Source organism: Asterias amurensis, chromosome 18 (assembly GCF_032118995.1).
Source record: "Asterias amurensis chromosome 18, ASM3211899v1".
NCBI lineage: Eukaryota > Metazoa > Echinodermata > Asteroidea > Forcipulatida > Asteriidae > Asterias > Asterias amurensis.
This window is the reverse complement of record NC_092665.1, coordinates 5,887,209-5,903,928: the sequence shown is the minus strand read 5'-3', so window position 1 is coordinate 5,903,928 and position 16,720 is coordinate 5,887,209. Positions and strand designations below refer to the sequence as shown.

General features: G+C 39.8%; 1 protein-coding gene, 1 long non-coding RNA gene and 1 pseudogene across 2 annotated transcripts; 2 read left to right on the top strand and 1 right to left on the bottom strand.

Moving 5' to 3' along the window:
- The window catches only part of LOC139950948 (alkaline phosphatase, tissue-nonspecific isozyme-like), a 110,087-nt pseudogene that overhangs the window by 57,656 nt on the left and 35,711 nt on the right, over window positions 1-16,720 (top strand).
- Window positions 582-2,667, top strand: LOC139950312 (uncharacterized). The gene is made up of 4 exons (XR_011787644.1): window positions 582-650; window positions 1,419-1,565; window positions 2,086-2,230; window positions 2,557-2,667. It is a non-coding gene; the product is annotated as an uncharacterized lncRNA (long non-coding RNA).
- Window positions 10,385-11,197, bottom strand: LOC139950303 (uncharacterized). The gene has a single exon (XM_071948922.1). The coding sequence runs from the start codon at window positions 11,195-11,197 to the stop codon at window positions 10,385-10,387; it is 813 nt and encodes a 270-aa protein (XP_071805023.1).

Sequence of the window (16,720 nt, the reverse complement as noted above, 5' to 3'; positions counted from 1 at the left end):
TAGTTTTGTCAAACAAATTTAACTCCTAGATGACATTTTTTGTAATATTTTTCAAACAACTAAACACTGTGTAGCCCAAGTAAATATTTGAAGAATTGTTCTTACTTTGCCAACATGAATAAAAACTTTCGTAAAACATCTTTTGAAACCTGTACATTTTGAAAAAAGGCTGGGTTTTTTTATGGTGAAAAAAACAAAATTGGGGTCGGGGAGTTTTGATCGCTCGGGCGGGATGATCAACAATTTTTTTTATGTGGCCTAAGCATGGCAAGCTGCTGTATGCCAAGTAGATTAAAAAATGCAATTTATGTTATATTTGTGATGGTATGTCTTTGGTTTTGTTTACAAACATAACTTAAATTTACAAGCCTGTAAGTAATATTTTTCAATCTTCACTTTTCATACCTAAAGGTGTTCTAGTAGTAGACGCACAGCAGTGCCAGGAGGGAAATTGGACTTCATGTATTGGACACATAACATAACATTGACTTGTCTGCTGATCACCCTCAGCAGCTGCAATGATAAGCTTGAAGGCGTTTTCTACTCCTGCCATCTTTACATTGTTTTTGTGAGAACAAAAACACATCTGCTAGCTTTTGTTTGCTCTCCTCATCGGAATTGACACCTTTGAGGAGGTTACAACTTAGGAGGTTAGTTTTTAATTTCTACCTCCATGGTTACACAGATAGAAGTTTTAAATGTAACGTTTTCCTTATTCAAATAAATTATTCCTTGTGAGATGGGATGAGGCGGTAAACAATAATGTTCCCCCATTTTTAGATCATGCTGTTACTGTTAAACCGACTGTGCTTTAAATATTACTAATGCTGCTAACCAGGTCGACAGTCAATCCTGACACTTTATACTTAATTTGGAGTACAGTATTATGCAGCAGCACCAAAAAGATACACTCTGAAAGAGCTTCTAAAAATGCACTTTTTAAAAAGTCATTCACCCCTTGTTAGTGCTGGTTACCCATGTTTAGTCCAGAGGTGCTTGGTTTGAGTCCTAGTTTGCTTAAAGTTTAATTGCTAAAAGTTTACAGAAGTTTTGTATTATGCCAGTCAGATTCCTCTTTGTCAACTTTCAGTACCAAGGGGAGCTAATAAAGACTGGTCACCCCCAAACCGTGTTATATATTTTTTACTATACCTTATACATAATATAAAATTTTTGTGTGGAGAAGACATCTTTACTGCCAACAATATTCTCTAGTTCCGCAATCGTAAAGCACATGACAAGTAGACTGTCACATGCGTACTAACCATGTGCATGAATACTCGCATGCGCACTTGAGTAACAATAAATTAATGGCATGCTGTCTGATTCAATCTGTACCGAGTCCCTATTCAATCAAACAAAAGCTGTGGAAATTTTACTTCATTTCAAGTACAAAATTGGTTTTCTTTTATTCACAGTGACTTATGGGGAGTTTTGAAGCCACAGCCACCTCAGTGGTTTAAGTTGTCTAAGGTGGATGTGGGTGACCTTACCAGGAGCCACAGCTAAAGCACAAAGTCACCAACTCAGTTAAAGACTACTCCAAGGGACTGCGCTACTTAAAGGTTTGAAACTTGCTGTCTTATACCCATGTCAAAGTTCGCACAAACTAAAGAAGAAACAAGTACAATTGCACAAAGTTATCTCCTTTCCTGTTTTGTTCAAACTGATAAACTATCATACAACAATTGTTTTTTTAGCAGTTAAGATGATGTGTGTGTAGGTTGCTGTCCTTAGACTATAGACATGGGTTTGCCCTGTTATACAACAGCAGCACAGGGCAGAGCTGAATGTTGAATGCTTGGACCATCCATGCTAAGCAGATATGAAACAGCATCACAACGGAGCGGGGGGAGGGAGGGTCTCTAATTGGCTTACAAATATTCACTATTACATCGAGTACAACCGTCTCTGATGGATTTGCTTTCTCACTATTACCTCAAGTACAGTATTGATGCAAAGTACATACAGTGGCAAAAGTTTTTAATTCTTATAGAGTTTTGATATAAAGTGTGTACTTGAGTAAGTTTCTTTTAACTATACTGTCTGATAGTTGTTACTTCTTATTCGTTGTATAAAACCAAGGTTTCACAAGAGGTTAGTTCTTGGCCACTTCAGCAGCTGAAAGGATTGGCATGTCCCAGAGAAACAGCAGTGGAGCCTGTCCAAGGAGACAACCAAATGCAAAATGATCAAGGATAAAGTTGCTTTTGCTGTGAATTGTCTACCTGTGAGTATTGTATAATTGTTTTTATAGAGAAGTTTGGTGAAAGAATTGTAAAACTGTTATACCTAATCTACAATGGCAGAAAAAAGGCCAGCAACAGTCAAACTGAATCAATTATTAAATAAAGTAAAGGAAAAGGAAAAAATTATTAACACCAGGTTATCATCGTCCATAATCAGAATCTGAAACTATGAAGTAAGTTACAAAGTACAGAAAAATACTAACCTAAAAACCACTGCTATTACCAAAAAAGCTTCCCTCAATTATTTACTTGAAAAGCATCACAATCTTTAACTCAACATTATTTCCTAATGCGTTTCTAAATTTAGGTATGTATTGGTGACCATGGGAAGCAAGAGGTCTCAGTAGCAACCAGCAGGCTTAAGATTGCAGTATTGACCTTGTTGCAGTTCATCTGGAAGAAAGCAAGGGCAGAGCGGACATTGCCACTTTAAGGGAGAAGAATGAATCAACTGTTCAGGTGCATTGGAGGAAAGATCATCGCTTTACGAGTGGAGAACAAGGAACACCGGTACTGGCAGGAATGCTAAATCATATACAGAAAAATATATTGATTGGTTTTTATTGATTTCTGAAACAAAAAGTCGCATCTTAATAAAGTGATCCCCTGGCTGTGTGATCCCTAGCTACACGGCAGTTAACAGTTGTATGGCTTTTGACTGGCACCCCGTACAAACATACTTAAAAAATTGGGAGAACGCCAAGATAGCTCAGTTGGTAGAGCACTGGCACATAAATCCGAAGATTGTTGGTTTGAATCCCACTGTAGTCAGTTCACTGTTCAACTCCAAAAATATAGATAAATTATAGAATGGATTTATGTTTTAAAAGTAGGAAAGGCACTTTAAGAGCTGAAACGCAGATAAATTTGATATAAATAACCACTTTTAGACAAGTAATTTTTCCAGTTCCTTTTCAGACAGAGATACAATTTGTGACCTTTGTTGACCTTTGTTGCTTTAAAGTAAAGTTTAGCATACAGGTAGGTTGAGTAAGGGATGCCAGTTTGCCTGTATGATGACCTTGGAAAATTGCAGCATAGACAAGCCCCTTAGGGGATGCCAATTTATGTCCCCTACCTTTGCTTTCTGATGTATAGTGTATCATGGGGTTGGTTGGGTAAGGGACGCCAATTTATGTCCCCTACCTTTCCTCTCTGATGTATAGTGTAACATAGGGGTTGGTTGAGTAAGGGACGCCAATTTATGTCCCCTACCATTGCCTTCTGATGTATAGTGTACCACACGGGTTGGTTGAGTAAGGGACGCCAATTTATGTCCCCTACCATTGCCTTCTGATGTATAGTGTAACATAGGGGTTGGTTGAGTAAGGGACGCCAATTTATGTCCCCTACCATTGCGTTCTGATGTATAGTGTAACAAACGGGTTGGTTGAGTAAGGGACGCCAATTTATGTCCCCTACCATTGCCTTCTGATGTATAGTGTAACATAGGGGTTGGTTGAGTAAGGGACGCCAATTTATGTCCCCTACCATTGCCTTCTGATGTATAGTGTTACATAGGGGTTGGTTGAGTAAGGGACGCCAATTTATGTCCCCTACCTTTCCTCTCTGATGTATAGTGTAACATAGGGGTTGGTTGAGTAAGGGACGCCAATTTATGTCCCCTACCTTTCCTCTCTGATGTATAGTGTAACATTGGGGTTGGTTGAGTAAGGGACGCCAATTTATGTCCCCTACCATTGCCTTCTGATGTATAGTGTAACATTGGGGTTGGTTGAGTAAGGGACGCCAATTTATGTCCCCTACCATTGCCTTCTGATGTATAGTGTAATATGGGGTTGGTTGAGTAAGGGACGCCAATTTATGTCCTCTACCCATGCCTTCTGATGTATAGTGTAACATAGGGGTTGGTTGAGTAAGGGACGCCAATTTATGTCCCCTACCATTGCCTTCTGATGTATAGTGTAACAGAGGGGTTGGTTGAGTAAGGGACGCCAATTTATGTCCCCTACCATTGCCTTCTGATGTATAGTGTAACACACGGGTTGGTTGAGTAAGGGACGCCAATTTATGTCCCCTACCTTTGCTTTCTGATGTATAGTGTATCATGGGGTTGGTTGGGTAAGGGACGCCAATTTATGTCCCCTACCTTTCCTCTCTGATGTATAGTGTAACATAGGGGTTGGTTGAGTAAGGGACGCCAATTTATGTCCCCTACCATTGCCTTCTGATGTATAGTGTACCACACGGGTTGGTTGAGTAAGGGACGCCAATTTATGTCCCCTACCATTGCCTTCTGATGTATAGTGTAACATAGGGGTTGGTTGAGTAAGGGACGCCAATTTATGTCCCCTACCATTGCGTTCTGATGTATAGTGTAACAAACGGGTTGGTTGAGTAAGGGACGCCAATTTATGTCCCCTACCATTGCCTTCTGATGTATAGTGTAACATAGGGGTTGGTTGAGTAAGGGACGCCAATTTATGTCCCCTACCATTGCCTTCTGATGTATAGTGTTACATAGGGGTTGGTTGAGTAAGGGACGCCAATTTATGTCCCCTACCTTTCCTCTCTGATGTATAGTGTAACATAGGGGTTGGTTGAGTAAGGGACGCCAATTTATGTCCCCTACCTTTCCTCTCTGATGTATAGTGTAACATTGGGGTTGGTTGAGTAAGGGACGCCAATTTATGTCCCCTACCATTGCCTTCTGATGTATAGTGTAACATTGGGGTTGGTTGAGTAAGGGACGCCAATTTATGTCCCCTACCATTGCCTTCTGATGTATAGTGTAATATGGGGTTGGTTGAGTAAGGGACGCCAATTTATGTCCTCTACCCATGCCTTCTGATGTATAGTGTAACATAGGGGTTGGTTGAGTAAGGGACGCCAATTTATGTCCCCTACCATTGCCTTCTGATGTATAGTGTAACAGAGGGGTTGGTTGAGTAAGGGACGCCAATTTATGTCCCCTACCATTGCCTTCTGATGTATAGTGTAACACACGGGTTGGTTGAGTAAGGGACGCCAATTTATGTCCCCTACCTTTCCTCTCTGATGTATAGTGTAATATTGGGGTAGGTTGAGTAAGGGACGCCAATTTATGTCCCCTACCATTGCCTTCTGATGTATAGTGTAACATAGGGGTTGGTTGAGTAAGGGACGCCAATTTATGTCCCCTACCTTTCCTCTCTGATGTTTAGTGTAACATTGGGGTTGGTTGAGTAAGGGACGCCAATTTATGTCCCCTACCTTTCCTCTCTGATGTATAGTGTAACATTGGGGTTGGTTGAGTAAGGGACGCCAATTTATGTCCCCTACCATTGTCTTCTAATGTATAGTGTAACATAGGGGTTGGTTGAGTAAGGGACGCCAATTTATGTCCCCTACCTTTCCTCTCTGATGTATAGTGTAACATTGGGGTTGGTTGAGTAAGGGACGCCAATTTATGTCCCCTACCATTGCCTTCTGATGTATAGTGTAACATAGGGGTTGGTTGAGTAAGGGACGCCTATTTAGTCCCCTACCATTGCCTTCTGATGTATAGTGTAACAGAGGGGTTGGTTGAGTAAGGGACGCCAATTTATGTCCCCTACCTTTCCTCTCTGATGTATAGTGTAACATAGGGGTTGGTTGAGTAAGGGACGCCAATTTATGTCCCCTACCATTGCGTTCTGATGTATAGTGTAACATAGGGGTTGGTTGAGTAAGGGACGCCAATTTATGTCCCCTACCATTGCTTTCTGATGTATAGTGTAACACACGGGTTGGTTGAGTAAGGGACGCCAATTTATGTCCCCTACAGCAACATAGCTGAGTATGGGTTTTTTTTAGGGGAAAAACGCTCCCTTCATACTCCAGGACTGAAGTGATGGATAAATATCACACATTTCAATGTTAAGAGGCCAAGGTGTTTAAAATGGCAACTTTTACCCACAAAAAAAAACGATCTTGTGAAAATTGTTTATGTGAATCACAGTAACAGGATTTTATTTGGGTTTGTTGTCATTTTTCTGTTGATTTGCAGTATTGTTGTATTTTATTTGTGGAAAAGGCTTCTATGAAGCATTGTTTGTGTCAACTGGATATTTTTATAGCATATAGTTGTAAGTTAAGAACAAGTGTAATTTGTACATGACAAACGTTTTTATTTATGAAAATAATAAACAATTTGTGTTTACATTTGAAGCAAAATAGTTGTGTGATCAGTATTTTGGACTTGCTGTTTCTTGTATTTGTATGGTCAATTGTGTTATACACAGTTATTTATGAAAAAACAATGCACACTTTTAAAGGAAGTTAACAATTTCTGTTAAACTTTTTGACTGTGAGATATTTGAGTAAAATGCATGGTTTTTAACATGAATAAAACCGAAAATATGAGCATAGTTAAACCGTTTTGAAGAAATTCAAAATTAAAAACTGGAAACACCCATTTCCAATTTTGTTGAAATGTTTCCAATACTGTTATTGTTGGTTGTGTACATGGAGAGGTGACAAGGGTTTAATTGTTCAGGGTTTATGTCCAATTCGAAAGTGCGTAAGTCAGTCAATCCATGTGCTTTTGAATGAGGCACTTGGACCGATTTGCTCGACCCAACCGGTCTCATCTAGCATCACTGGGAAGGGCTGATGAGCTTGTACAACTTATATAATTCATGACTATAAGAAAATAATGCTTAACATTACTTAATTTTGCGGGGCAAGCTGTTGTATAGCAATTATTATTATACCATTGTGTCATTTCAAAAAACGTGCTCTGAACTATTTGACATAACAACTTGAGTCTGATGATTTCAAATTTAAGGGTTCGGATACTTTTTTTGTAGAAGGACACAAACACACTGTTCACTGATTTACATTAAATTTGCACTGTCTGAAGAAATAATGGTAGAAAGTTTCCCTAAAATTATTACTTGCAGAGGTGCTGTAGCTTTCGACAAAATGCGTTAAAACAGTGTCAGGAAAATTATTTCAGATAGTAAATTGTATTTACCAATAACTGTAGTTTTATAAGGGAATCAATGTGTTGTGAAGAGGTAAATTATAAAGAAACCGATTCAACACACTTTGGTTCCCATTCATAAATACCTTTTCGGTCAAAAACATCATCATTTTTTGATAAAAAAAACTAAATAAATGCCAACATTATAATTGTTAAATGATTTCTTTCAACACAACACCCCTCCAGCTATGAAATGGTAAAGCCCTTCGCCGCCCTCGGGTAAACAACTCCTTATAAGGGAATGCTGTGCGCATCGCGCGTATCGCGTGATGTAGCACAACTTTTCAGCTTTTGCTCTCGACCAATAGGAATGAAGAAACTGTCTTATAAGAACAGGTGCAAGGTCGCGTGTCACGCCCATAAATTAACACTTTTTACCGGTCATAAACAAAGGTTTATACACACCCACGTGACGCGCTCTCCACCAATAAGAGTAGCGAAACTGTCAAAGGTTTTTATGAATATCCAGTAAAAACTCCAAACACAAAAACCAAAACGATCGACTGATACGGCGTAAATTTTCATTTTTTCAGTGTAATTAAAACATTCAAGTGGTACCTGACTATTTCTAAAACTATGACATCGATCTTAACTTCTTATACAATGGATACTAGTTTATTTAGGAAAACAGTTTTTGTAGAAATATATGTATCAATTAATAAGTTATGTATTCTAATGTTAATTCAAACATCAATAATGTGTTTTATTGACGACGTGTTACGTTAATGTTTAAAGGCAGTGGACACTATTGGTAATTACTCCAAATAATTATTAGCATAAGACCTCAATTCGTAACGAGTAATGGGGAAGGTCGATAGTATAGGTTTTCTCTGTCATATTCAGCAAATGAGCAGCCAATTTAATTTCCATGCGTTCGAATTAAAGCTATTTTGCCTCTCCGGTTTTTAATGCGTTTCAAATTCAGAATTCGGTCATTCAATTTCGTTGTGGGGCATTCAAGTTCCTAGCACGCCCATTCTTTTTCATGACACACAATCATCATTCAATTTAGCAAAGCTGGTTTGACTAGAGATTTTGCTGATTTAATCATTTTCAATTTCGTAAAAAGGCAATCAATTTCGCTCACCGAGGATTAAAATAAGTACGACTAAAGAAATACAAATAAACAGATAAACTGTATAAGGCAAACCGTTTCGTACCTTCACTTTTAAATCGAGCGAACCTTTTCTTTATTTTATGTTTCCAGTATAGACTTTATCTTGGGCCCCATAAGGGTTGTTTTCTTCTTTATTTTTTCGGGTGACCTTCAATGGTTAACTGTCCAAGACCTGTCATTTGAATGTGTTTGAATGTTTGTTTTTCTCTTTTTTTTTCTTAAATGTTTTTCCAGTTGTTGTTTTTTGTAAATATTCACCAACCATCTGTTGGCGTGCCAGACATCTTGGCATATTATGTCCAAAAGTGCCAACAAATTAACCGCATGCCTTTAACGTTAGTATAAGGAAACAACAAGTTAACCAAGCGTTTTTAAGACTGCACAAATATCAGAATTGACTGCCTCAAAATGAAATTGAATGACTAAACACACGCCTCAAAAACACTCCTGCGAATTTGAATGCAGCTTCGATGAATCGTTAAATTGAATGATTGTTTTGTTAAATCGAATGACGTAAAAAGTAGATTTGGCTAGTTTAAAATGAAATCGAATGACCCTTTTTTAGAAGCATTCGATTTCGTGCGAAATAGAATAGGCTGGTGGTTAAATTGGCTGCTCATTTTCCGAAATTTACCGATAAAACCTATATAAAACATTGTGAGAAACGGCTCCTTCTGAAGTGACGTAGTTGTCGAGAAAGAAGTAATTTTCCACGAATTTGATATCGAGACCTCAAAATCTGAGGCCTCGAAATCAAGCATCTGGTAGCACACAACTTCGAGTGACAAGGGTGTTTTTTCTTTCATTATTATCTCGCAACTTCGACGACCGATTGAGCTCAAATTTTCACAGGTTTGTTATTTTATGCATATTTATGTTGGGATTCACCAAGTGAGAAGACTAGTCTTTGAAAATTACCGAGAGTGTCCACTGTCTTAAACTTTTACTGCCAACGACACTTTTCGGTAGTAAGGGAGATCAAGATAAAATGCAATATTGTGTAACTAGCTCGTATTCCGAAAGTGAGGAAAATTATATTTTCCAAGTTCACACTAAGATGGTGTATTTTGTTAGTATACCTTTTTTATAGCAAGATTGGTTTCATTTTCATTTTGACGGTTAAAGCAATCACTGTACCGACATGTACATCGCCTCTTTGACATAATATTGTGACATCATCACATGTTTTATACAAAGGTGGTTCAAAATGAAACCCAATATTTCATCTGCATTAAAAAGAAAGTGCTCTCTCATGTTAAAACAAACAAACGCAAAACTACGAGGAAGTGTTATATATTTCACCATATCGAGACGTGTTCGGGAAAAGAAGACACAAAGGAAACGTCTTCCGGTAACTTTACAACGCTGTGTACTTTCGATCACAAGTTATCATTAGTTTACCATAATAAGTATCATAAGATAATCGTTACCAGTTGTTTTGTGAATTATTTGTTCTTTATTGCTTCAACAGGGTAAAGCTTTTTCCACCAATATAAAATGTTTGAATTAAAATTGTCGGCACAATCGGCAGCCACAATGAATTATTGGTCTAAGTCTGTATCAAGGAATCTGAAGTTACAGTTGTTTTTAAGTACTGTTTAATAAACTGTAAGCTTTTTGTTGCGTAGTTTCATTTTGCATTTTATGGAAAATGAAAGCTGTAGAGTCGTTTCAAGGACTCATCATTGCACCCTCGGACGGAATTACAGGCTGCAGAAATTTCAAACTTTCTCAAAAAACTCAAAAAAGGGATGAACGAATATTTATAGCACTGTTTACGTGACAAAAACACGTTGAAAGTTTTTGTCACAATACACGTTTGCAAAATCAAGTGTTCAAATGAAACGCCTTTTCCATATTTATTGTCCTGCAAATAAAAAAACAATTAGTAATAAAGTAATTTTATTCGATTCATCTAAACACACGTTCGATTTTCCACAATTAACTCATTATTATTATTAACATATGTTTAAAAACTATATAGTTGCATATTAGTTTATTTAAATCGTTGTCTAAAACATTAAAACGTTTCCGTGTGTTTGTATGTTTGATTTAGATTTCGTACAGCAGGAATCCAGTGAAAGACGGGCGATGGTTAGAGTTACTATATACTTGACCGTTTACAGCTAAGTGAACTTGATCTCCGTAGTGCAGGGGAATCACTGCACTGTTGCTCACTTGATGATAACCTGCAGCGTATACAGACCCTGTAACAATGGTGTTACCGTTCTTCCCCAGGTTGACATATAGGTAAGGCCCACTTGATGATTTATTGACTGAGAACATCAATACGTATACCCCAGGCAGAGTACACGTAAACGTGCCGTTATTCAAGTTGAAATCAGTCCCTTCCTCTGAAAACAATAACTCTTGAAAGGGCAGAGGATCATAGGCGGATGGAGGGTTGAAGGCGGTATTCCTCACTGCAGTGAAGGCGGACCGTCGCGTACTACATTCACCTGCTTCACCAGTCTGTCCAGCTGGTCCAGGTTCACCTCTCTCCCCCTTCAGACCAATCATCCCAGGCAGACCTTGAGGTCCTTGTTTCCCTGGTAGACCGACTCCTTGCTCTCCCTTCAGTCCATGTTCCCCTTTAGCGCCTGGCTCACCAACCAGTCCATTTGACCCCTTGTCTCCTTTAACCCCGGGTTGACCTACCTCACCAGGAGAGCCAGCATCACCTCTGGGGCCTACAAGTCCTTGACCATGGTTCCCATTAGATCCGGGGATTCCCGGTATACCGGCTGGGCCCTGGCAGCAGGAGTTACACGTCATTCCCGGATCAGGTGAAACTGCTGCTGTAGCCACTAGGAACTGAACTTGCATAAAAGCCAAAACAATGGCCACTGCTAACGTAATCTTCATCTGTAAAAATTGTAAGAATAACAACATTTATAGCAATTGTGTTTTCGTAGCTGGTAGGGATGATCATTTGTCAGTTGATCCTCTCCTTTTATTATGTATTCGCCCGTAAGGTATCAGATTAGATCAAACTGCACATTAGTTGATTAACTGAATAATAGTGTAAGTTTGCTGAACTAAATCGGTAAATGAAAAAAATGTATGTGTTTTTTTAAAGCAATTAAATGAGAACGCCTTAGGAGTGTTAAAACTGTTTATAATTGATATTATTAACAGAAGTGTCGTTGCCGATCGGTTTTGACCACCGATGTCAAACTCTGGTGTTTCTGATCAGCAGAGTGTGGGTTCGAATCCCGAGTCATGACACTTATAACCTCGCCTTTCGCATGGAACGTAGAGCCGTTGGTCACGTGTGTTGTGTAACGCATGTAAAATATCCCAGTGCACTTATCGAAAAGAAAAAAGGGCTCGCCTCGGTTTTCCTGGCTGTGGCTGCTGATGCGCCGTAGCACCTTCTAAACCCTTATAAGGTGCTAAGTAATTGGTTCTCAGAATTTATCATTTCAATAACTCTGAAAGTTTGTATATACTCAGCGCCAATTCGGTACCTTGTTGGAAGATACTTCGATGTTATTATTATTTGTATTATTCGTTGGATTGCCCCTCTACGTGTGCAAACGATAATAGGTCTGTTGTAATATGAGCCGAGCAGCGAAATGGTCCGTTTGTGAAACAGACCATCTCGGGCCCTGGAAACTGGTTAATTAATACTTATTATACTAGAAGAAATGCCTGAAAAAAACATGGAGGTTGGCTTTATAAACAAATTTGTTACTATGGAAAGGTTAATTTGAGACATCACAGTTTCGACCCATACATAATGATACACAATACGTTGCCGGCGATCATGTGGTGTCACTTGGAACCATCCAGACAACATATTGACTTGAACAAAAATGTGCGGCTGTAGCTAAAACAGCACTCTTGAGTTTCCGGCCGATTTTGCACATACTCTCATGACTACATCAACGTACCCTTTCAAGACGTTTGGTGTCTAGGCTAGTTCAAGTATGGCGTCTCCTTCAGCACGGATCAACTCAAAGCTGTACGTGGTCACTTATTGAGTTGATCGACTTAGCGTAGTTTCTACTAAATATATTCCGAATCTCATTCTTAATTATAGTGTTTTTGACCTGAGCAAAGACATTTTGTCAAAAGTGGAATGTGAACCTTAGACCCATATTGTTTCGGCGCTCTCCAACTGAGTTATCAATCCATAATGTTCACGATTTACCTTTTTGGCAGCAATGTTTAAAATAGTTTTTTTTTTACAAATGTTTCGCACAAAATAGAACTAGAAAACATTTCACTGAGAGTACAGACTAAGGGTAGAACCGAGAGTAAAGCTAACTTAATTCAAAATAAACCACAATTGTTTTTATATTTGCTCCTTTGTTAAGGCTGGCTCACACTATGACGATTACGGGGCATGCTACGTTTAGCTGCGAATCGCAACTGCGAGTTTGCCGCCATTCATCGTATGTTGTCGTCAATTGTCGCTGACGAATCCGCTAGAGACCGCAGACGGCTGCAAAAATTAGTCGCGTCCGTCCCTACTATGTAAGCCAACCTTTTATAAGGCTGGCTTACATAGTAGCCTTGATCAAGGCTGTTGACGTACTGTTCCCCGGCCCGGTTCGCTGCACACGCATGCAGTGCATACACAAATGTACATTACTATACATTGTACAGCGAGAACAGTATAGAGTAGTCGTGAGTACGGTCGTGTCTTTCTACTTTCAACCTCGCACACGTGGCTCAAACAACAGCCTTGATGGGTTTGTAATAAAGCTTTATCGGAATTCCGATAAAAGGGTATTCATGATGTGGGCGTGTCATTCTAAACATTGGCCAATCACAGGCGCGATTGAGAATGACGTATTACTGCAAGCAATCATGCCACGTCCATGCATGCATGCGTGTGTGTGTGTGTGTGTACGCTGTACGCTAGCTGTATGGACATGTACTGTAATACGTGCTTTTTATAGCAGTGTCGGGAGCGTGGTGTGTATATTAGCTATGATTGTAAGGGGTCTGAATGCGCTGCCGGACGGGTGAGCCGGACAAGACTCGCCCGGTCGGTAACGGTGTTGAAAAACTTCGAACAACTTCCGTTGTCTTGCGTTTCATTATAACACGAGGACTAGCATCATAATTACAACGTAGCTGGTAGATTTGTCCCTGAATTGAAAGCTGCTGTACTATAAGTGTAACGTTGTAGTGTAGTACTAGTAGTATGGCAAGAGTTAGTTTATGAAATTGAACTTTACTTGTAGTTGTTGTTCAGCCACATGTTCAGCCACACGCACTCTTCTACCGTCTGGTATGTTTTCGACAACACATATTTTCGAACCCCAACTTTGATTTACCGCGAGAAACGTAATAAATAATATATGTCTACATTAAGACAAAATAAACAGCTGGGTTTCTTATCTCATCTGGTCTGTGCTTGTGCTTCAAGGGGATGGGGTGTGTTGTACTGTCATATGCCCAACACCTAAGAATTCTTACCAAGTAGCCATCTTGCCGGAAACCCATGACACCTGGATACTTTTTTAACCTTTCTCAAACACATTTCACATGTTCTAATTTTCTTCCTTCTATTTCTAAACCCATGATTGATGCATTAAACGCGGTTGTTATATTCTGTTGAAAGTTTCTGTAGTTGTGTTGCAAATTATACACCACTGATTTCCAGCGACTTACTGTTTTGTTTTACTAGTAGGGATTTCTCCCTCGCCCGCCGCCATTGCAACTACAACCACGGTTTGTTTACAATTACGTCGACGAGCACGTGTGTGCGAGTGCTTGCAGAACGTTGTGATTGACATCGCAGCGAGAGTTTATAGGTCAACCAACAACCAATGAGAACGGGTTGTTAGTAAACATTAGCATAATGAGCTCCGCCCTAAATTTTGGCAGATACAAAACCATCAAGGCGCTACTTAGGAAGTACCCATGTACCGTAAGTGTACCGTATACAGATGGTACATGTACATGTACAGTACGTATGTGTGTACATACGCTGTATACGTATTATATGCACTGTGTTGTGTATGGGGGTGCACTGGTGGAATTCAGTGATGGGGACTGGGATTTTGCAGATCGCGGCTGGCTGTAGCGCCTTGATCAAGGCTACTTACATAGTAGCGGGGCAAAAGCCAAACGGAAAGTGGCGACCGTGAAAATCCTAAGACGTTGGCGGCAAAGTAAAGGCAAAAAGCCCAAATGGAAAAATCATAATTAGCTGACGGGAAGGGTACGACCTTCAGCGACAACAGGAAAAGGGTCACACGGCTGGCAGCGGATTGGGTGGCGGCAAGGAACGGCGTCTGATGAAGGTGGGTTGTGGCGACGATGACGTGACTCGTTTGCCGACATCAAACCGTCTGTGTGTGGGTTGTATAACAGTCGAGTTTGGCGTTCCCACTCTTCACAATATTCTGGTCATCCAATCATCAGACAACGACTACCAACGAAATTGTGACGACCTCAAAACGACAATTGACCCCTTGCACGCGCGTCACACGCGGCGACTGATACCACGCTCATCATGTTGGTGGTCAATAGATTTACGTGTAAACGCAGAGTCGCTCAAATAGCGCACTTCTCTGAACAACACACGTTGATATTGACCACCAAAATGGCGCCTCCAAGATTATTTTGATGATGACGTCAGGTGAATTGGGTCAATAGGCGGAATCGCACGGCATGGAAATGTCATGCGACTGATAATTGCGGCCGTCTGCGCCAAGGAAATGAAGGTTTGCGTTCTCCAACGAAATCTTAACGGACACGACTGATAATTTCGACCGTCTTCGGTCGCTAGCGGGTTCGTCACCGACAATTGACGGCAAAACACGTTGATTGGCGGCAAACTCAAAATTGCAATACGCAGCTCGACGTTGCTTGCCGTAACCCTTATCTGTCATAGTGTGAGCCAATTAGCACCAGGCCGATGACTTGTTCGACCCCCAAAACTGGGACACTGTTGTCGAGATAATACTTTTGAAGAATTCGTTGACAAGACTTTAGTTTTGAGATGACCTCGTTTTCAAAAGTGATGATTTCAGCGCAGCTATGCATGCAATCAATTATCGGCAATCAATTATAGCCCTGTTCGTACTTTCTGCGAACGCGAATGGGGTACGAATGTTTAAGCCACATCCCTGTTTTTGCAGGGATTGAACACAATTCAACTGATGCGAATTAAACGTTGCGATTTTGTGACGTCAAAATCTGTAAAAATTCGCATTCGCATTTGCTGGAAGTATGAACAGAGATTTTTTTGCTTAAAAAGCTATACATCATGGCAATAACGGTGCTTCTAACAAACTGTAGGCGATTAATTAGCTGACCGACTCAATCACATAACTGTTCCTAACAAAAGAAAACTGGTACAACGACAAACAATCACATTTCCTAAAGGGTGAAGACATTTGTAAAACGCACAACAACTGCACTGTAAACAAAAACAAGTTTTTAGGTTCTGTAACAGTTTACGAACGCGTCGAAGGGTGTATAGGGTTAACACGTAACAGTGTATGGAGCCAATGAGTTGTGTTGAAAGCAATGGTTTCTGCCCATTTGTAAACGGCTGATGCGTCAAACTAAACGCGTCAAGCGTTTCGTTTTTACTATGATGCGTTTAGTTTGACGCATCAGCCGTTTACTTTATGTTAAGAATGTGTTTAAGAAGCGTTTAAAAGGTGTTCAGCACATCAACGATTGCTGATCGCACCAGTGTTTAAGTTTGATGTAGAAAATGGGCGAAACCCAATGTTTTACAACACAACTCATGGCAGTGTTACGTGTTTAACCTAAACCCTTAGATGCGTTCGAAATTTGTTACAGAACCCAAACACTGTTTTTTTACAGTGTGTCTTGCTGAGGCGTACCATCATTTTAGTTTATATGTTTGCCATTATTACGTTTAAATTGGGTCGAATTTTGCCAATTTTGTTGTAATCTCGTAAAATGGCAATATAATGCCTTAAAAAAGAGTACTCAATTGCCCTGGTTAAACAGAACAACTGTCCCTTTAACCGTGGCCCGCCACGGTTAGAGGATAAAGGGTAAAGAGTATCTGAAAACCTTTGGAGCAGGCGATACACTCGTCTTGCCTCGGTTGTTACCCCTTCGGGTTTCCAAAAGACCATCGACATCTTATTCTAGGGTATAATTGTAAAATGTTCAATCTGAAATTACACTATATAAAATAGTGCAATGGTCACGTCAAACAATGCAATGCCATCCTTTTTGACCATAGTTATCTTTAAACAATATGTTTTAAACGAGCAGAACGTCCAGCGCAGTTAATGTCAATCCAGTGGAAACGAACTCAGTCAAATTTTTAAACAATGCATTGCACTGATAGCCAGTGTATTAATGCCTTGTCCAAAACCACCTGCAAGTAGTGCGAGAAAAAAAAAAAACTTGAGGCAATTACGGCATGGTTTCAATGGG

What these genes read in the sequence shown, in the direction of transcription:
- LOC139950303 (XM_071948922.1), bottom strand. Translation starts at nt 11,197, where the DNA reads ATGAAGATTACGTTAGCAGTGGCCATTGTTTTGGCTTTTATGCAAGTT.